Source organism: Pipistrellus hanaki (assembly GCF_964339955.1).
Source record: "Pipistrellus hanaki genome assembly, chromosome: X".
Classification (NCBI taxonomy): domain Eukaryota; kingdom Metazoa; phylum Chordata; class Mammalia; order Chiroptera; family Vespertilionidae; genus Pipistrellus; species Pipistrellus hanaki.
In genome coordinates this window covers 64,353,897-64,376,722 of record NC_140524.1, presented here as the reverse complement: position 1 = coordinate 64,376,722, position 22,826 = coordinate 64,353,897, and the positions used below count along the sequence as shown (strand labels likewise).

Sequence of the window (22,826 nt, the reverse complement as noted above, 5' to 3'; positions counted from 1 at the left end):
CCAATAGCACCCATCAGGGGCAGGTCAGCTGGACCCCACCAATGCACCAATTCATGCACCAGGCTTCTAGGATGTTTATAATAGAAACTAGTGGCCTAGTGCACAAATTCATGCACTTTGAAAGGAACTGTGGACTGCAAGGCTATGGTGGGTACAGGGGTTGGTCATGGCCCATTCTCCACACCTCCACCTGGCCCCTCTCACCACGGCCCCCAGTCCACTGTCTGCTGGCAGCCCTACTCCTGCCACTGCCACTCACACGCACTGATGGTGCTGGCCCCACATACACACGCTGACAACGCAGAGTGATTAAGGCCAGCGCCAGCCATGGGTACAAGTGGGGCTGGTACCATCAGTGGGTGTGAGTGGTGGCTGCTGCCATAATCGCCTTTCAGGAGCAGGGGGAGTTGGAGAAGCCCTCAAGAGAAATCAGGGTCTGCAGCCGCTGCTTGCACCTGCTGACAGTGCCAAATGATCGGGACTGGTGCTGGGCATTGGCAGCAGGTGTGAGCAGGGTTGGTGCCAGCAGCAGGTGTGAGCACCTGGTGGGGACTGCAGCATGCAAGAGCAAAGAATTTTCAATAATCACCAGAGGCCTGCCCCGATGACTGACTGATGCCCCACCTTGGTCTGGCACCCCTATTCACCTGCTCCACCATCCTGCCACAGCTGATGCTGATGCCCACCATGTTCTGTGCTCTGCCACCTGCTGCCAATGCCTGCCATGTTCTGCACGCACCCCCTGGTGGTCAGTGCATGTCATAGCGACTGTTAAGGTGCTCTGCTTTTCAGTCTATTTGCATATTAGGGCTTTATGTATATAGACTAGTAGCCTGGTGCATGAAATTTGTGCATGGGGGGAGTCCTTCAGTCCAGCCTGCACCCTCTCTAATCGGGAACCCCTTGGGATCTGGCCTAAACCAGTAGTCGGACATCCCTCTAGTAATCTGGGACCACTGACTCCTAACCACTCACCTGCCTGCCTGCCTGATCACCCCTAACTGTCTCTGCCTGCCTGCCTGATTGCCCCTAACTGCCCTCCCCTGCTGGCCTGATCTCGCCCCCAACTTCCCTCCTCTGCTGACCTGATCGCCCTTAACTGCCTCTGCCTTGGCCCCTACCACCATGGCTTTGTCCAGAAGGAAGCAGAGATCCGGAAGATCTGGTGTTCAGTCAAGGCTTCGGTCATTATGGACCCTGGGTTTTTATATATTAGCATTCCTTTACTTCAGTGCTATAATTCTATCTCCCTAAATCATCCAATATTCTAATAATGAAATTGAATAGATATGATTTATGGACTTGGTTCAAATTCCCAGGTCTGTAAGCCACATGTCTTTTCCAAGTAAATAAGTGTATTGCATATTTGGATATCCATGTATTCAAGGACAAATGTTATAAAAGAAAACCCAATGGTAGATGAATGAATGTTCACTTGTCATATACTTTAAAATAATTTCATGCCATCCTATATTGTGAAAAGAAAGTAACAAAAATATGGCCGAAATTAATCACAGATATGAAAAAGTTAAATAAAAGTGCTCAATGCTAGTGCTTTTAAAATATAAGAAAATTAATCTCTGGCAAGATGGGTCAAGAAAATTATAAGGGCCCTAGCCAGTTTGGCTCAGTGGATAGAGCATTGGCCTGCAAACTGAAGGGTCCCAAGTTCGATTCTGGTCAAGGGCACATGCCTAGGTTTCAGGTTCAATCCCCAGTAGGGGGGCATACAGGAGGCAGCCGATCATTGATTATCTCTCTCATCATTGATGGGCTGTCTCTCTCTTCTCTCTGAAATTAATATATACAAAATAATTATATCTATCTATCTATCTATCTATCTATCTATCTATATATATATATAATTAAAAGGCACAGATAAGCCACTTCTGAATGGAAAAGGCATCTTGCTTGCACTTACAGTAAAAATTTAAAAGATAAGACAGTATTGTGAAAAAGATATTCTGATAATTTGAAAATTCATATTAAATGGATAAATTCTAGGAGAAACATTACCTTTTTATATTGCAGAAATTAAAATATGAATAATAAGTGGATTTTTGAGAAACATTTAATGAGAAGGAAAAATTACTGGTTAATCTTAGTAACAGAAAAGCAAAATAAATAGAAATAAGATAATTGCAAAGTAAATGGAGCAATGGCTAAAATAGATAATACAGCATGACAAATTTGTGTTCATCCCGAACTTGCAATGTCTGTTAAGAGATTCATAATGGAATACTACACATTAATAAGATGAATTAATATTTTAAATAAGAAATAAAGTAAGCCCTAATCAGTTTGGCTCATGGTTAGAGCATCAGCCTGCGGATTGAAGGGTCCCAGGTTCAATTCTGGTCAAGGACATGTACTTTGGTTGTGGGCACATCCCCAATAGGGGGCGTGCAGGAGGCAGCTGATTGATGTTTCTTTCTCATTGATGTTTCTAACTCTCTATCCCTCTCCCTTCCTCTCTGTAAAAAACTCAATAAAATATGTTTTTTAAAAATAAATGAAATAAAATAAGAAAAGGTTGATTATCACAAAGATTCTGGAGCAAAAATACATATAATAAAATTCAACAACCAATGAAGATTAAACAAGAACATCAATAACCAAGCTAACTGGGAATATAAAAATACTTCTTTAAACTGATACCAGGTATTTAAAAAATAGTACAAAGAACACCATACATAGTAATAAGACATTAAAAAAACATTCCATTTTAACTCAGGAGCAGCAAAGGTGACTCATAAATAATCACTTTTGTTCAAGCTCTTGCTGTTTCCTAGGCACTGGATTAAGCTGAAATAAATACATATATACACGAATTAATAAATGTATATAAGTGAAAATAAATAAAAGTATAATTATCTTTATATAAAACTCAAAATATACAAAAATTATAAAATAATGATTAACAAATTTATTGGATGTAAGATTAGTATATACAAAATAATTGCAACGAATAGAAAATGACACTTTCATTTTGAATACTAGTGACCAGGTGCACAAAATTCATGCACATTAAAAGGGAATTAATTAGTGGAAATAATTTAATATTGCTATTTGCCCTTTCTCTATAATAGAAATGCCAGAGATGAAAGAAAATTAGTAAAATGTATATGAAAACCTTCCTCCTGTAAGAGTCTGGTGCTCACCATGGGACCCAGAGTCAAGTCCCCAACCACCCCCATGCATCTCAAAATCATGTGAGACCCAGACCCAGCCACTCCCCCCACCCCCATTGGGCTAGATGAAGACCCAGCCATTCCCACCCTTGTCAAGATCTGCCAGGAAGGGGGCCTAGCCTCAGGTCCCCTGATCCGGCGCCAAGACTGGAGGGGGGTGACCTGATGTCCCCCAGCACAGACCGGGGCAGGGGGGCATGCCTTGAGGTCCTCTGTCAAGACACACCAGATGGGGGACATGGCCTGAGGTCCCCCATCAAGTTCCATCAGGAGAAGGTGCAGCCTTAGGTCCCCCAGCCTAGCACTGCGAGGGAGTGCAGCCTCAGGTCCCCAATCAAGCCCCACTGGCAGGGGTGAGCAGCATCAGGTCCCCCATCAAGCCCTGCTGGACGGGGTGGTTCCTGAGTTCCCCCGACCCAGAACTGGGGGTGCATCCTGAGGTCACCCATCAAGCCCCGTTGGGTGAAGGGCATGGCCTGAGGTCCCATGTCAAACCCAGCCAGGCAGGGGGACACAGCCTCAGGTCCCCTGGCCTGGTGCTGGGGTGGGGTTTGTGGCCTGAGGTCCCCTGTCAAACCCCACCAAATAGGGGGTGTGGCCTGAGGTCCCCTGGCCTGTCACTGGGGTGAGGGGAGCAGCCTCAGTTACCCACCCACCCTAGTGCCAGGACAAGAAGTGCACCTTGAGGTCCTCTGTCAAGCCCTGCCGGTGGAGGGTGCAGCCTGAGGTCCCCTGTCAAGCTCTGCTGGACGAGGGGCATGGCCTGAAATCCCCTGTCAAGACCCACCTGGTGGGGGGCATGGCCTGAGGTCCCCCAGCCTGATGCTGGGGTGGAGAGAGCAGCCTGAGGCCCCCTAGCCCAGCGCCAGGACAGGAAGTGCACCTTGAGGTCTCCCATCAAACCTCACAGGGTAGGGGGCATGCCACATGGCCTCAGGTCCCCTGGCCTGGCACTGGGGCAGAGGTGTGGCCTGAGGTCCCCTAGCCTGATGCCAAGGCAGGGGGGCACAGCCTGAGGTCCCCTGTAAGCCCCATGGGGGTGGGGAAGGGCAGAGCCTCAGGTCCCTGCTGATTGCTTATATATATATATATATATATATATATATATATATATATATATATATATATATATATATTTGCTTTTTTTACAGAGAGGAAGAGAGAGGGATAGAGAGTTAGAAACATCGATGAGACAGAATCATCGATTGGCTGCCTCTTGTACATGCCCTACTGGGGATGTGCCCACAATCAAGGTACATGCCCTTGACCGGAATCGAACCTGGGACCTTTCAGTCCACAGGCCAACGATCTACCACTGAGCCAAACCGATTTCGGCTGATTGCTCTTTAAAGCTCCTTATGGGAACTTGGCCTCAGCTGTGGATTCAGCCAACTTTGTGATGGAGTGATGGTCAATTAGCATATTCCCTCTTTATTAGATAGGATACCATTAGCAATAGAAAAAAAAATTGATTCTGTGAACAGTACTCTGCATTGGGTAACTTGGCAAGTAGTCCAACACTGGTAAAGACTCATATGATTTCAAATGTTATAGAGATTGGAAAGCTTAAAACAAGACTAGAGACTGTGTGTGTGTGTGTGTGTGTGTGTGTGTGTGTGTGCACTTGCACGCGTGCATGCATGCATGTTTGTACTAAAGCCCCTTGCATCTAGGGTCCAAACCAGATCTTTGTGTATCCCAACCAGAAACACCTTTGTGCACCATAGTGAGATGTGGACATCAAACTGAATAATATGGGAGTCACATCCAGGCTTAGCTATGTATGATGGGAAAGGTCACTGGTATTTATGGGCAGCCATAGCAGGGTTTCTAAAATGCAGTGCCATGCATGCCAAGTAGCAGAAAGGCAGCAGTGGTGTTTCAGCTATTACAGGCCCATAGTGTATGAGTGGGCCTCCCCTGGCTATGCAGCATCCAGACCTTCTTATCTGGCCCTCAAAGAGTTTTTGTATACTATGTAATATATTTAATTGAGGATATGTTATTTTTATGAAATAGTTAGAATAAGCCCTATCATAAGCAAATGGGAAGCTTGATTAACAGAGTAATCCACAACAAAATTGGTTGCAAGCAAAGGGACTTAAAAGAAATGGGGATCTGGGATAGGTTTTTTGACGTAGGATCCAATTGATATTAGAGGATGAAATATTGGTATTCCATGGCAGGCAGTGGTAAAACAATTGCAGGAGCTATCACCTGTGGACACTTGAATTGAAATGTAATTGAACTCAATTTTGGATGGACCAAGTAGCTGCTGTTAAAGACTCAGAGGATACTCCTTTCCCCATAGCATTGGGGAGCATATTGAAAAGGGGAAATACCTTCATTTTGAAGTGTTCTGAAGTGGCTGAATTGTGTAGGCCTCTGATGATATAGGAGTTACTGCCATTGACATGGATCCCTTATTTCAGTGGGTATGGTGAAATTCTGGAGTCATGGGGCAAGTAGAAGCACTTAATGTCCCAGGTCAAGGTGAGTGTTTTTACCATAATAGGCAGCAAAGGTGGAAGAGTAGTCATGTATTTTTGAGCTATAGAAACCTTTGAAGGTGGCTTATTGACCAACAAATCTTTGGGTCTTGAAATATCTGAACATTCTCAAAAGTTGCATTTGATCAGTATAAAGATAATTTAACTCTCTATATATAAAAGGCTAAATGATCGATCATCCATCCGTCCGACTGTCTGACTGACTGACCAATGGGCCAATACATATGATGCATATTGGCAATTTAAAAATAAACATCGACTCGCGCATGTGTGATACATATAAAGATCTGAAGTATTAACAGGATCTGTGGAAGGAGAGGTTGTTCTGATTCGAAGAATTGGTTTGTCCCTGACTGACACTGGCCTCCCATTTAAGTTAATTCAAAGACAGTTTCCCATGATGCCAGCATTTGCGATGACTATTAACAAATCACAAGGACAAACTTTAGACAGAGTAGGAATATTCCTACCTGAACCTGTTTGCAGAAATGGTAAGTATAAGTTGCTTTCTCTTGAATTCGAAGAGCCTGTGACGATAAAGTTGTAAATACTTCATCACAAGGGAAATTAGTCAATCTCTCTGAAAGTGTATTTACTCTTAATGTGGTATACAGGGAGATGTTAGAATAAGTTTAATCAATTTATCAATCATAGTTTTTATCAATGTTGCTTTTATATAATATTTTTGTTGTTTTTATATCATGTCTTTGTTGTTGTTATATCAGGTTGTTATTGTTTATCAATTTATATATTATTTTAATATATATTTTACTAATTTTCTTTCATCTCTGACACTTCTATTATAGAGAAAGGGCAAATAGTGATATTAAAATATTTCTTCTAATTAATTTCCTCTTTTGAAAATTATTTTAAATTATACTGCAGTGACATCAGTCAACATGAGCATAAAGGTTTAATGTGTGGACCACTAATTTACAAAATTTGTACATAGGATCATGTGCCCACTACCTAAAGTCAAATCTTCTCCTGTCACCTCATATTAGGACCCCTTTCTTCCCCCACCCCCTTCCCTCTGGCAACCACCACACTGCTGTTTTGTTCATTAGTTTCAGTTTTATATTCCACATATGAGTTAAATCATATAGTTTTTAGCTTTCTCTGTTTGACTTATTTCACTTCACATAATATTCTCAAGGCCCATTCATGTTGTTATAAATGATGCTATTTCAGCATTTATTATGGCTGTATGGTACTCCATTGTGTATATACACCACATCTTCTTTATCCAGTCCTCTATCATAGGGCACATTGGCTCTTTCCAACTCTTGGCCACTGGAATGAGCATAGGGGTGCATATATATTTGCATATAAATGATTTTGAATTGTTTTGGATATATAGCTAGCAGTGGGATTATTGAGTTGTATAGTAGCTCTATTTTTAATTTTTTGAGGAATCACCATACTGATTTCCATAGTGGTTGTACCACTCTGTATTTCCACCAGCAGTGAATGAGTGTTCCCCCTTTCCCACCACTTCTCCAAAGCTTGTTATTGCTTATTTTATTGACATTGGCCACTTTAACTGGTGTAAGGTGGTATCTCATTGTAGCTTTAATTTGCATTTCCCTGATTGCCAGTGAGGTTGAACATCTTTTCATATATCTATTGGCTGTTTATATGTCTTCTTGGGAGAGGTCTATTTTCAGGTCCTCTGCCCACTTTTTGATTGGATTGTTTATTTGTTTGGTGTTGAATTTTATGAGTTCTTTATATATTTTTAAATTAAATCTTTGTCAGAGCTACTGTTTGCAAATAACATTTTACATCTGATTGGCTGCCTGTTTGTTTTGTTGTCTGTTTATTTTGCTGTGCAGAAGCTCTTCAGTTAGATATAGTCCTATTAATTTATTTTTGCATTTAGCTCCCTTGCCTTTGGGTTCAAGTCCATAAAATGTTCCCTATCACCCAGGTCCATAAGTTTGGTACCTGTTATTTTTTCTATGTCTCGTATAGTTTTGGGTCTTATGTTTAAGTCTTTGACCCATTTTGAATTAACTTTTGTACAAGGGGACAAACTGTAATCCAGTTTCATTCATTTACATGTGACTTTCCAGTTTTCTCAGCACCATTTATTGAAGAAACTATATTTACTCCAATGTGCATTTCTGGATCCTTTGTCAAAAATTGTCCACACACATGTGGTTTTATAGCTGGGTTTTCTATTCTATTTCATTGATCTGGGTATCTGTTTCTCTGACAATACCATATTGTTTTGATTATCGTAGATCTGTAGTATATCATAGATCTGTAGCATGATACCTCCAGCCTTGTTTTTATTTTTTTATTTTTCAGTGCATTGGATATTCTGAGTCTTTTGTGCTTCCATACAAATTTCATGATTTCACCTATTTCTTTTTAAAAAATGACATTGGGATTTTGATGGGGATTGCATTAAATCTGTATACTGATTTGGGTAAAAAGGCCATTTTAGCTGTGTTGATTCTTCCAATCAATGAACATGGGATATTTTCCCATTTCATTGTGTCTTTTAATAATGTTTTGTAATTTTCATACAGGTCTTTCTCATTCTTTGTTAACTTTATTCCTAGGTATTTTATTCTTTTGATTACAATTGCAAAATGAATTTTTTCTCTTTTTTAAAATAAATCTTTATTGTTCAGATTATTACAATTGTTTCTCCTCCCCCACCCCCAGCTCCCTTCCACCTGGTCCCCACTCCACCCTCTGCCCTTACCTCCACGCCCCCCCCCCGTCCTCATCCTCATCCATAGGTATATGATTTTTGTCCAGTCTCTTCCCGTACCCCCCACACAGACACCCCTTTTCTCCTGAGAATTATCCCCTCCCATTCTATGCCCTGATTCTATTATATTCACCAGTTTATTCTGTTCCTCAGATTTTTAATTCATTTGACTTTTAGATTCACTTGGTGATAGATATGTATGTGTTGTTCATAATTTTTATCTTTACTTTTTTTCTTCTTTTTGCTCTTTTTAAAGAACACCTTTTAGCATTTCATATAATATTGGTTTGGTGGTGATGTACTCCTTTAGGTTTTTCTGATCTGTGAAGCTTTTTATCTGCCCTTCAATTCTGAATGATAATTTTGCTGGGTAGACTAATCTTGGTTGTAGGTTTTGCTATTTATCACTTTGAATATTTCTTGCCATTCCCGTCTGGCCTGAATAGTTTCTGTTGAGAAATCAGCTGATAATCGTATGGGTGCTCCCTTGTAGGTAATTAACTGTTTTTCTCTTGCTGCTTGTAAGATTCTCCCTTTGTCTTTTGCTCTTGGGATTTTAATTATGATGTGTCTTGTTGTGGTCCTCTTTGCATTCCTTTTGTTTGGGGTTCTGTGTGCTTCCTGGACTTGTAAGTCTATTTGTTTCACCAGGTGAGGGTAGTTTTCTGTCATTATTTCTTCAAATAGGTTTTCAGTGTTTTGCTCTCTCTTCTTCTGGCACTCCCATAATTCTGATGTTGGTATGCTTGAAGTTGTCCCAGAGGCTTCTTACACTATCTTCAACTTTCTGGATTCTCTTCTCTTCTTGCTTCTCTGGAAGTGTCCTTTGCCACTTTGTATTCCAAATCTTTGACTTGATTCTTGCGTTCTTCTAGTCTGCTGTTGGATCTCTGTTTAATATTTTTTATTTCAGTCAGTGTATGTTTAATTTCTAGTTAGTTTAATTTCTTTTTCATATCCTCAAGGGTCTCATTAAATTTATCGGCCTTTTATAGGAAATTCTTGAAAAACCTTATAACTGTGGTTTTGAACTCTATATCCAGTCTTTTGTTCTCCTCCATTTCTTTTGTTTGAGATCTCCTTCCTTTTCTCGGCATTTTCGCTGCTTATGCAAAAGCAGCTGTGTGGAGCCTGGGCGGGTTTGTAGAATGTGCAGGCCTCAAGACAGGGCAAGATCTCAGGACGTCACTGGGCTGGGGCGTGGCAAACAGCGATGGCTTCCGTCAGCCGTCTCTGCCTTTCAGCGTTTCCAAGTCCCAGCACTCCAGTGCAGTAAATAATGATTGCTGCACTCATCTCTGTAAAAAGTCACCCTCACCTTCGGACCCAATGGCCAACAGACCAGTTTCTCCCCGTAGTCATCTGGGTCCCTCACGTGACCCCAGAAACTGGGTTTCAAAGTGATCATGAGCTTGTTTCCCTTTTGGTTGAAAAAAAACTGCGCACACCCAGTCTCCTGCCACCAGCCCGATTCGCATGCCTCCATACCTAGGCTTTTCAGCTTTTCAGCGCTTGTGCTCCTTTCTCTTTCAGCCAGCTTTCCTGTGGTTTTGGGTGATAGACGTTTTGTCTTTTAGTTGTAGTTTTGAAATTGTTGCATGAGGCGGCAGATTAGTTGCTCACCTATGCCACCATCTTGGTTTTCCCCATGAATTGTTTTCTCAATTTCTTTTTTTTAGAAGTTTTGTTGTTGGTATACAGGAAGGCAATGGATTTTTGTACATTGATTTTGTATCCTGGAACTTGACTGTATTTGTTTATTGTTTCCAGTAGTATTTTGGTAGAGTCTTTAGAGTTTTCTATATACAGATAGCATCATGTCTTCCACAAAAAGTGACAGTTTGACTTCTCCCTTCCCTATCTGGATGCCTTTTACTTCTTTTTCTTGTCTTTTTGCTCTGGCTAGTACTTCCAGCACTATCCTATGTAATAAAAGCCTAATATGCTGAGTGTGTGGTTGTCCAGTCAACCATTTAACCAATCAAAACATAGTATGCTAATGATATGCTAAGGCTGCTCAACCACTCGCTATGATGTACACTGACCACCAGGGGGCAGACAGTAGACTGGTCAATCAGTTTCTATGACATGCACTGACCACCAGGGTGAAGACACTCTGACCAGTTGGTTAGCTTGCTGCTGGGTCCAGCCAACTGGGGCTGAGTGAGATGGGTCAGACATGCCCTGGAGCCCTCCCCTGGTCCCTCCCCAGCTGGTCAACCTCCTGCATCCCTCCCTGGTCCTGATCATGCACTGGTGGGGTCCCTAAGTTTGGCCTGAGCCCTATCATAATCCAGGACCCCCCAGGGGATGTCAGAAAGCCCATTTCGGCCTGATCCCACAGGCCAGGCCGAGGAACACCACTGCTGCATGAATTTGTGCACCAGGCCCCTAGTGTTGAATAAGAGTGGTGAGAGTAGACATCCTTGTCTTATTCCTGATTTTAGGGTAAAAGATTTCAGTTTTTCACCACTGAGTATGATATTGGCTGAGGGTTTATCATATACTAAAGGCCTGGTGAATAACGTGCACAAGGGTGTGTGTTCCTCAGCCCAGCCTGCATCTTCTCCAATCTGTGACATCCCTCTTACAATCCAGGACTACTGGCTCCCAATTGCTCACCTGCCAACCTTCCTGATTGCCCCTAACTGCTTCTGTCTGCCAGGTTGATCACCCCCTAACCACTCTCCTGCCAGCCTGATTGATGCCTAACTGCTCTCCTGCCAGTCTGTTTGTCCCTAACTGCCCTCCTCTGAAGGCCTGGTCACCCCTAATTGCTTTCCCCTGCAGGCTTGATCACCCCCAACTCCCCTCCCTTGTAGGCCTGGTCCCTCCCGAATTCCCTCCCCTGCTGGCAATTTTGTGACAGCCATCTTGTGTCCACATGGGGCAGCTATCTTGTGTGTTGGAGTGATGGTCAATTTGCATAGTACTCTTTTATTAGATAAGATGGCCTTTATTAAGTTGAGGTACTTTCCTTCTATTTCTATTTTATTGAGAATTTTAATCATAAATGCATGTTGTATCTTATCAAATGAATTTCCTTCATTTATTGATAAGATCTTATGATTTTTATCCTTTCTTTTGTTAATATGGTGTATTATGTTGATTTATTTGTGAATGTTGAACCATCCTTGTGCCCCTGGAATGAATCACACTTGATTGTAATGTATTGTTTTTTGGATGTACTATTGTATTCAATTAGCTAATATTTTGGTTAGGGTTTTTGCATCTGTATTCATCATGGATATCGGTCTGTAGTTTTCTTTTTGTGTATTATCTTTGCCAGGCTTTGGTATTAGGGCTATAATAGCCTCATAGAATGAATTCTTCCTCATAAGGAAGAATTGCATCTTCTTCAATGTTTGGAAGACTTTGCGTAGAATAGGCTTTAATTCTTCCTTGAACATTTAGTAGAATTCACTGGTGAAGTCATCTGGTCCTGGACTTTTGTTTTTTTGGGAGGTTTTTGATGATGTTTTTAATTTCCTCATTGCTCATGGGTCTATTTAGATTTTTTAAAATATATATTTTATTGATTTTTCACAGAGAGGAAGAGAGAGGGATAGATAGTTAGAAACATTGATGAGAGAGAAACATTGATCAGCTGCCTCCTGCACACCCCCTAATGGAGATGCACCCTCAGCCAAGGTACATGCCCTTGATCGGAATTGAACCTGGGACCCTTCAGTCCATGGGCCAACGCTCTATCCAGTGAGCCAAACTGGTTTCGGCTATTTAGATTTTACAGTTCCTCAAGATTTAGTGTAGGAAGGTTGTATATTTCTAGGAACTTATCCATTTCTTCTAGATTATTGAATTTGGTGGCATAAAGGCTTTCATAATATTCTAATATGATCCTTTGTATATCTGTGATGTCTGTGGTGCTATCTCCTCTCTATTTCTGATTTTGTTTATATGGATCTTTCCCATTTTTTTCCTTAGTGATTTTAGCCAGAGGTTTGTCAATTTTATTAATCTTTTCAAAGAAACAGCTTTTTGTTTTATTAATTTTTCTACAGTCTTTTTGTCCTCTATTTCATTTAATTCTGCTCTGATTTTTATTATTTAATTTATTCTGCTAACTTAGGGTTGCTTTATTCTTCTTTCTCTAGTCTTTTAAGGTATGATGTTAAGTTATTTACTTGGAATTTCTCTTGTTTCTTGAGATAGGCCTGTAGTTATATAAACTTTCCTCTTATTACAGCTTCCACTGCATCCCAGAGGTTTTAATATGTTGTGTTATCATTATCACTTGTCTTTATATATCTTTCAATCTCATCTTTTTTTTAAATAAATCTTTATTATTCAGTTTATTACAAATGTTCCTTATTTTTTCCCCCTCCATTGCTCCCCTCCACCAGGTTCCCACCCCACCCTCTGCCCTGTTCCCACTCCCTATTGTCCCCATCCATAGGTGCACAGTTTTTGTTCAGACTCTTCCCGCACCCCCCACTCTCCTTTTCACTGAGAATCTTCAGTCCACTCCCCTTCCATACCTCTGATTCTATTATATTCACCAGATAATATTGTTCATCAGGTTTTTTAGTTTCACTTGTTGATAGTTACATATTTGTTGATCATAATTTTTATCTATATCTTCTTCCTTTTCCTAAAGAACCCCTTTCAGCAATTCATATAATTATGGTTTGGCTGTGATGAACTCCTCTAGCTTTTTTTTATTTGTGAAGCTCTTTTTTGTTTAAATATATTTTATTGATTTTTTACAGAGAGGAAGAGAGAGGGATAGAGAGTTAGAAACATCGATGAGAGAGAATCATTGATCAGCTGCCTCTTGCACACCCCCTACTGGGGATGTGCCTGCAACCAAGGTACATGCCCTTGACTGGAATAGAAGCTGGGACCTTTTAGTCCGCAGGCCGATGCTCTATCCACTGAGCCAAACCGGTTTCAGCTATTTGTGAAGCTCTTTATCTGGCCTTTGATTCTGAGTGATAGCTTTGCTGGGTAGAGTATTTTTGGCTGTAGGTTCTTGCTCTTCATCACTTTGAATATTTCTTGCCATTCCCATCTGGCCTGCATGGTTTCTGTTGAGAAATCAGCTGACAATCGTATGGGTGCTCCTTTATAGGTAACTACCTGCTTTTCTCTTGCTGCTTTTAATATTCTCTCTTTGTCTTTTGCTCTTGGGATTTTAATTATGATGTGTCTTGGTGTGGTCCTCTTTGGATTTCTTTTGTTTGGGGTTCTGTGCCCTTCCTGGACTTGTAAGTCTAATTCTTTCACCAGGTGGGGGGAGTTTTCTGTCACTATTTCTTCCAGTATTCTTTCAGTATCTTGCTCTCTCTCTTCTTCTGGGACCCCCCTAATTCTGATGTTGGTTCATTTGAAATTGTCCCAGAGGTTTCTTACATTATCTTCAACTTTCTGGATTCTCTTGCCTTCTTGCTTCTGCGGAGGAGTGTCTTCTGGCTCTTTATGTTCCAAATCTTTAACTTGATTCTTGCCATCTTCCATTCTGTTTTTAGGACTCTGTATAATATTTTTTATTTCAGACAATGTATTCTTTATTTCTTGTTGATCCCTTATTATTTCTTGTTGATTCCTTATTATTTCTAGTTGATCCCTTTTCATATCCTCATAGGTCTTATCGATCTTTTCTAGGAAATTCTTGAAAAACCTTATAAGTGTGGTTTTGAACTCTATATCCAGTCACTTTTTGTCCTCCATTTCTTTTGTTTGTGATCTATTTCCTTGTCTCGGCATTTTTTCAGCTTCCCTGAGTTGGTAGCCTTAAAAGTCTCTGTGTTCTGCTTGGATGGGGTGGAGTTTCAGGGTGGAGCCTACAGCCTTGGCTTCCGTCAGCCACGCCCTATGCGGCTCCTGAGTCTCAGTGTTTCTCAGGGTCCTTCGGTGCTCGCTGCAAGCACCTCTCAGAGTGAGGTGCCCTCGAGCTTCACCTGCTACCAAACAGTCTAGTCTCTCCCCCAATGAGGCTGGAACTGGGGTTCAGTTCAGTTGGAAGTGGGATTAGAAGTGGGGTTCAGAGAAGTCTGGAGCTTTTGTCTCCTTCCCACCTGGGCAATCCAGTGGCACAACCAACTGTCCATTCTCTGCGCGCAATGTGCGCGCCTCCGAGACCTCCTTTCGCCATTTCCCCGGGTTTCCGCTTTACAGCCCAGTCTCCCTCTGTATGAGCCTGGGTCCCCGGGGCCTGGCCTAGAACTGGGGTTCAGAGCAGTCGGAACTGGAGCTCAGCACAGGCTGGAGCTTTTGTCTCCTTCCCGCTAGGGCAATCTAGCAGCAGAGTCAACAGTCCGTCCTCTGCGCGCAATGTGCGCGCCTCTTGGGGCTCTGCCTTTCACCACTCCCCCGAGATTCTGCCTCAGAACCCAGGCTTCCTCTGTATGAGCCTGGGTTCCCAGGGTCTGGCCTATAACTGGGGTTCAGTGCTGTCAGGTGTGGGGTTCAGCACAATCCAGAGCTTTTATCTCCTTCCTGCTAGAGAACGCCAGCCAGGTACTCAGCCTCCCCCTCCTCTCCGGCTCTGTCCTCTCCGTGCACACAGCGTGCTCTGTCCTCTCCATGCACACAGCGTGTCTCCGTACCTTAGGCTTTTACAGCTCCTCTGCTCTTCCTTCTGGTTTTCTCTTTCCTTCTTGTTGTAGAATTTCCAGTCAGTCGACTTTTCTATAGTTCTGGGTAATGTCCATTTTATATTTTAGTTATATTTTATTGAAATTGTTGTGTGTGGCTGCGGTTAGGTGTTTACCTGTGCAGCCATCTTGGATCCTCTCTGTTAAATCAGAGGTGGGTTTTGTTTTTTATCCACTCTGCTACTCTGTGCCTCTTTACTGGTGAATTTATACAATTTACATTTAGGGTACTTATTGATGTAAGAGGATTTTTTAAAGCTATTTTATCTTTTGTTTTCTGGTAACTCTGTGCCTCCATTGGCTCTTTTTCTTTATGCTTCTATCTGTTGTTGTTTTTATCAATTTTTTTCAAGAAAAACAATTTTAAATATAATAATGTTACATGCAGTAAAACTTCATATTTAAAGAAAAATGATCTTAAATATAATAATGTTACATGCAATAAAAATTAATACCTCAAGAAAAATTATTTTAAATATGATAATGTTACATGGAGTAAATACCAATTATTCAAGAAAAATCATCTTACATATAGTAATATTACATGCAATAAACATTGATATTTCAAGAACTAAAGGATTTTAAGTAAATAATATTACCAAAATGATATTAACTTAGTATAATATCACAAAAGTTGTAGGAAATATTAAAAATCTGCAAATAACAGGATAACTCTTATTATAATCTAGAATATTTTCCCCTTCTGGCTCTAATTTTGTTCTCAGTTTATGTGAGTTTGAAAATATTACTAAAATTGACAAACCCCTGACTAGACTCACTAAAGAAAGAAGAAGAAAGGCCTATATAAACAAAATCAGAATTGAAAGTCACCACAGGCATCACAGAGATACAAAGAATCATACTAGAATACTATTAAAGGCTAAATTCCACCAAATTCAATAAACTAGAAGAAATGAATAAGTTCCTAGAAATATATAACCTTCCTAGACTAAATCATGGAGAACTGGAAAATCTAAATAGACTGATCAGCAGTGAGGATATTGAAACAACCATCAAAATCCTCTCTCAAAAAAAGTTAGGCCCAGGTGGCTTCACCAGTGAATTCTGCCAAATGTTCAAAGAAGGTTTAAAACCTATCCTTTTCAAACTCTTCCAAAAATTTGAAGAAGAAGCAATACTTTTTAAGAAATTTTCTGAGGCCAAAATATAACCCTGATACCAAGACCTGGAAAAGATAACACACACACATACAACAACACAAAAACAAAACAAAACAAAACAAAAAAACTACAGACCAATAACTCTGATGTATACAGATGAAAAAAATCCTAAACAAAATACTAGTAAATGGAATAAAACAGTACATATATAAAATAACACATCACAATCAAGTGGGATTCATTCTAGATACACAAGGATGGTTCATAAATCAATCATCTAATACACAGCATTCACAAAAGAAAGGATAAAATAATATGATCTTATCAATAGATGTAGAAAAAGCATTTAATAAGACACAACATCCATTTATGATGAAAACACTCAATAAATTAGGAATAAAAGGGAAGTACCTCAACATAACAAAGGCCATGTATGATAAACCCTCAGCTAATATCATATTCAATGGTGAAAAACTGCACACTTTTCTCTAAAATCAGAAACAAAAAGACACCCAGTTTCACCACTTTATTCAATATAGTACTGGAAGTCCTAGCCAGAGCAATAAGAAGAGAGAAAGAAATAAAAGGCATCCAAACAGAGAAAGGAGAAGTAAAACTCATATTTTTTGCAGGTGACATAATTTGTATATAGAAAGCTCTAAGGACTCCACCCAAAAACACTTATTAACAAAAAAAACATACATTAAAATTGCAGGATACAAAATTAAGGGACAAAAATCCATTGCCTTCCTGTATACTAACAACAGAACTTCAGAAAATGAAATGAAAAAACAAACAAATAAAAAAACACACAACCAATTCCTTTGGCAATTGCAACCAAAAGAATAAAGTACCTAGGAATAAAATTAACAAAGAACATGAAAGACCTTTGTACTAAAAACTACAAAGCATTATTAAAAGAGATTGAAAACTACACAATATCTTGAGTTCATGGATTGGAAGAATCATCATAGTTAAAATGCAATATACAGATTTAATGCAATCGACATCAAAATCACAAATGTCATTTTTTAAAGAAATAGAACAGCCGAAACCGTTTTGGCTCAATGGATAGAGCGTTGGCTTGGGGACTGAAGGGTCCTGGGTTCGATTCTGGTCAAGGGCATGTACCTTGATTGCAGGCATATCCCCAGTAGGGGGTGGGCAAGAGACAGCTGATCGATGACTCTCATCGATGTTTCTAACTCTCTATCTCTCTCCCTTCCTCTCTGTACAAATCAATATAAATAAATAAATATATATATATATATATATATATATATATATATATATATATATATATGAAATAGAACAAAAAAGCATCACCAGATTTGTATGGAACCACAAAAGACTGCAAATAGTCAAATAAGTAGTTAGAAAAAAGAACAAAGCTAGAAGTATCATGCTACCTGACTTAAAATTTTATTACAGAGCTACAATAATCAAAACAGCATGGTATTGGCAGAAAAACAGATACACAGATCAATGGAACAGAATAGTGAGTCCAGCTATAAATCCGCATGTATATGGATAGATAATTTTTGACAAAGGAGCCAGAAATGTACACTGGAGTAAAGAGTCTCTTCATTAAATGGTGCTGGGAAAACTGGAAAGCCATATGCAAATGAATGAAACTGGATTATAGTTTGTCCCCAGGTACAAAAGTTAATTCAAAACGGATCAAAGACCTAAACATAAGACACAAAACAATAAGTTACATGGAAGAAAATATAGGTGCCAAACTTATGGACTTTGGTTGTAGAGAACATTTTATGAACTTGACCCCAAAGGCAAGGGAAATAAAGGCAAAAATAAATGAATGGGATTATATCAAACTAAAAAGCTTCTGCACAGCAAAAGAAACTGACAACAAAACAGAGGCAGCCAATCAGATGATACCGTGTTTCCCCGAAAATAAGACATCCTCCGAAAATAAGACCTAGTGCATGGAAAGATAAGACATCCCCTGAAAATAAGACCTAGTGCAACTTTGGGGGAAAAAATTAATATAAGACACTGTCTTATTTTCGGGGAAACAGGGTATTTGCAAACAGTAGCTCTGACAAAGGTTTAAGTTCCAAAATATTTTAAAAACTTGTAAAACTCCACACCAATCAAACAATCCAATCCAAAAGTGGGCAGAAGGCCTAAAAATACACCTCTCCTCAAAAGCCAATAGATATATGAAAAGATGTTCAACCTCACGAGCAATTAGGGAAATGCAAATAAAAACCAAAATGAGATAGCACCTCACACATGTTAAAATAGCTATTATCCACAAGACTAGTAATAATAAGTGTTGGAGAGGTTGTGGGAAAAAAAAGGGAACCCTCATTCACTGCTGGTGGGAATGTAGACTGGTATAGCCACTCTGGAAACCAGTCTTCTGGTTCCTCAAAAAATTAATAATAGAGGTACCATATGACCCAGCAATCTCTCTCCTGTGTATATTCCTGAAAAAACTTGTATGCACTGCTATGTTCATTGCAGCACTATTCATGGTGGCCAAAACATGGAAATAACCGAAGTGTCCAGTGATAGAGGATTAGATAAATAAGAGGTGGTACATATACACAATGGAATACTACCCAGCCATAAGAAAAGATGAAATACTGCTATTTGCAACAACATGGATAGAACTTGAGAATATTATGATAAATGAAATAAGTCAGTCAGAAAAATCTAAAACCATATGTTTTCACTCATGTGGGATATAAAACTGAAACTCATTAACACAAATAGCAGTATTGTGGTTGCCAGAGGGAAGGGCTGCTGTGGGAGTTGAAGGAGGCCAAATATATGGTGATGGAAAATGACTGGACTTTGGGTGGGAAGCACACAGTGCAATATACAGATCTTGTAACATAGAAACCCACACCTAAAACCAATATGATCATATTAACTAATGTCACCCCAATAAATTTCATTAAAATAAAATATAATATATATTAACTCTGGATCTGGGGATTTGAGCCATATTGATAGCGCATGATGATCTTTACTCAATTCCCACACCTGGCTCAGAAAGCCATGAATGAATAGACTATTTAAGAAAGACCCTACAGTGAAATTTCAAATATCTACAGAAAATCTTCCTGAGCTTTGCCAAAGGGACCTCCACCCATTTACCAGACTTACTGTGCACTTGATCTAAGGACACTGGCTCTAAGCCATTGCTGATCAAACTTCTTCTGGAAAGGGTCAGATAATAAATATTTGAGGCTCTGTGGCCCTTTGGTCTCTGTTGTAGCTATGCAATTCTGCTTTTGTGAAGTGAAAGCTGCAATAGAAACAGTATGGCTGTGTTGCAATAAAACTTTATGTATGGATGCTGACATCTGAATTTCAAATAATTTTAACTTCTTAAAAACATTATTATTTTCATTTTGCAAACATTCAAATATGTAAAACACATTCTTATCTTACAGGCCCCCAAAATCAGGCCACATGCCAGGTTTGGCCTATGGGCCATAGTTCGTCAGTCTCTGATCTAAGCTAATGCAATCATTAGCTCCCCAAAACAACACTGAGCTGAAAGTTAGAAAAATGAAGTGGCAACCATTCCTAGGAATGTATGGCAAGCATAAACCAAAAGCTGATATTTTAACACAGTGATTTTCAACCCCAATTTCACACTACAGTTATTTGGAGAGTTTTAAAATGTGTGTGGGTATATCTGACCCCTATTCTGCTTTAATTGTTGTGGATGTAGACTGGTACTAGAGATTATTTCAATTTCTCATGTGGCTGAATTGTTTAAACAAGTCTGAGAACTACCTTAAAATTTCAGTGTTGAAGTTGACCTCAAGGGAAGGGAAGTAAAAGCCAAAACAAATAAATGGGACTATATCCAACTAAAATGCTTCTCCACAACAAAAGAAATGAAAACAAAACAAAAAGCAACCAAACAAATGGTCAATGATATCTGCAAATAATACCTCTGACAAGGAGTTGATATCCAAAATATATGAATAATTCATACAGCTCAACACTAAACAAACCTATTAAAAAATGGGCAGAGGACCTGAACAGACATCTCTCTCAAGAAGACATTCGAATGGCCAACAGATACATGAGAAGATATTAAAATTCACTAGCTATTAGGGAAATGCAAGTGAGATACCACCGTGCACCTGTTAGAAATAGTTCCCATCGAGTCTGAGAAAAGAGAGACAGAAGAGAGGAACAGTGTGCAATGATGGGTCTCTTCAACATATGGCTGGAGTTTTAGGCATCTTGGTCCCAGTTGGTACCAGACACCGTACCCATCACTGCCTAAGAGCCTTTGAGTGAATCTCATCCCAGGGCTTACTTTGGCCCTATCACAGAGTTACACGTTATTGGTTCTGGGCAAAGGATTTGAGGTCAGCTTGGTCAGGGTTTGAATGGGAATCATTCCTAGGAACATCTGGTAAGCATAAACATTAGCAAGGGAAGAATATGTGTTATTATTGTTACAAGTCCTCTGAAAAATGAAAGAAAAACAGGTATATGGAAGAAAATTGTAATGTCAGCTGTTAATATTTCACATGATTCAACACCATCTCATACTTAAAAAAAATACCACAAACAAAGAATAGAAGGAACATCAGTAACCAATGGAGAACTGCAAATAAGAATCACAATGTGTCAACAATAAAAAAATAGAATGTGTTTCCTACCCATGTGGCTCATTTGGTTAGAGCATCATCTGTCACATTAAAAGATTGTGGGTTCAATTACCAGTCAGGGTACATAACTTTGTTGCAGGTTGGATCCCAGGTTGTGGTGCATGTGGAAGGCAACCAACCGATATTTTCCACACATCAATCCATCTCTCTCTCTCTCTCTTTCTCTCTCTCTCTCTCTCAAAATATCCATTAAATAACATATTTTTAAAAATCAAGGATATAACAGATCACAATATTGCAATTTCACTGCGAGTGCAACCCATGGAAGGTCTAAAAGGCTGTGAGTTACAGGATTGTCCTAACAGTGGGCCATACAGTGACAGCAATGGAGTTACCTAAGGCCTCATTGTCATCAGTACATTGTGGAATGATCAGCAGCGAGTGGACTTTTACTCATAAGAGGCCCTGAGGAATATGGAGTAATTAATGTAAAAAATGTACAACTCACAAACCTAGACAACATTAAATATGAGACCCAAAGATATCTGGTTTCTAACAGTCTAATTCCCATAATCTTCTTGTCTCCCCAAACCACCAGTGTTGTTGTCTGCTGGTACACGATTTTGGTTGAATGTGGTAAAAATAAAGTACCTTTAGTGAATCCACATATGAGAGAGACAATTGAAACTACCTAATTTCTGTAGTTGCCAAAAAATTTCCAAATTCTTCCACAAAGTGAATAACATATGTTGATGGGAGTATTTGTGTGGTGATCGATGGACAGCAACACAACTCCTAGGAGTGACTACAGAGTGCAATATAACCAAGATATTTTATGTGCATATATGTGGCTACATTCTCCAAAAAAGTGTAAAATTTACAAGAGACTTATCAAAGAGACACATCACACAATGATATAAGGACCAATTCACCAGGAAGAATAAATGTACCTAAGTGTGTATGCACCAAACAGCAGAGCCAAAAAGTAAACAAAGCAAAAACTGATGGAGCCAAAAGGAGAAACAGTCAAGTCCACAAATTAGTTGGGGCCTTCAAAACTCCCTCTCAGCAAGTGGTAGAATTACTAGAAAGAAAATCAGCATATAGGAGATCTGAATAAGTCAATAAACTAACAGGATCTATGTGACAAATAGAACACTCTATACAACAGCCCCAGAGTACAATATTTTAACAGTATCTCTTTAACATTCACCAAGACAGTCCATCTTCTATGCCATCAAACAAACCTCTACAAGTTCAAAAATAACTGAAATGACACAGAGTATGTTCTCTGACCATAGCGGGATCAAATTAGAAATCCATAGCAGAAAGAGAAAAGAGGAATCCCTGGAAATTTGGAAATGATAGTTGAAACCCTTGTTACAGAAGAGCTGAGATTGGAAAAGCTGTCTCCTGAACTCAAAGGCATTTCAGACTGGACAAAAAGAAAGCTCACTGGACATTTCAAGTAGAGTTTTGTTGAGGGCAAGGTGAGAGAGAGGAGGACAGTTTAGGAGGCTGGTACCTCTGCTCCATCTGACATTAAAGCTTGTACTACAATGGCAAAGGAAGACAGATTGCTGAGTGTTATTGGAATCAGTGTAGTGGCTGACTGGGTTTGGGAAGCATGAGAGAAGGTGCTCCCTATGTATTGGAGTGGTTGTCAGAGAACTTTGAGAGAGGCAAGATTCTTATGCCTTCCTAATGTAAGGCTGACATCTAGTCTAATCCATGGACACACCTCTATTCTTTATAAACTAGAGGCCTGGTGCACAAAATTTGTGCACTTGGGGAAGGAGGTGTCCCTCAGCCCGATTTGTGCCCTCTTGCAGTCTGGGAGCCCAGGGGGAGCAGGCCTAAGCCATCAGTTGGACATCCTTCGTGCTGCTGCGAAGGTGGGAGAGGCTCCCGCCACCACCACTGTACTCACCAGCCGTGAGCCTGACTTCTGACTGAGCAGTGCTCCCCCTGTGGGAGCGCATTGACCATGAGGGTGCAGCTCCTGCATTGAACGTCTGTCTCCTGGTGGTCAATGCGCATCATAGCGACCAG

The 22,826-nt window shown here is 40.0% G+C and overlaps 1 protein-coding gene across 1 annotated transcript in view; it reads left to right on the top strand.

Moving 5' to 3' along the window:
• Positions 1-5,647: 5,647 nt before the first annotated feature.
• Positions 5,648-22,826, top strand: part of LOC311614830 (nuclear RNA export factor 2-like) — a gene marked incomplete at both ends in the record, with an annotated part of 28,209 nt that continues 11,030 nt past the window's right edge. The window contains one exon of the mRNA XM_084869955.1: positions 5,648-5,684. Coding sequence (XP_084726081.1) covers positions 5,648-5,684 — 37 coding nt within the window. The remainder of the gene's footprint in view (positions 5,685-22,826) is intronic.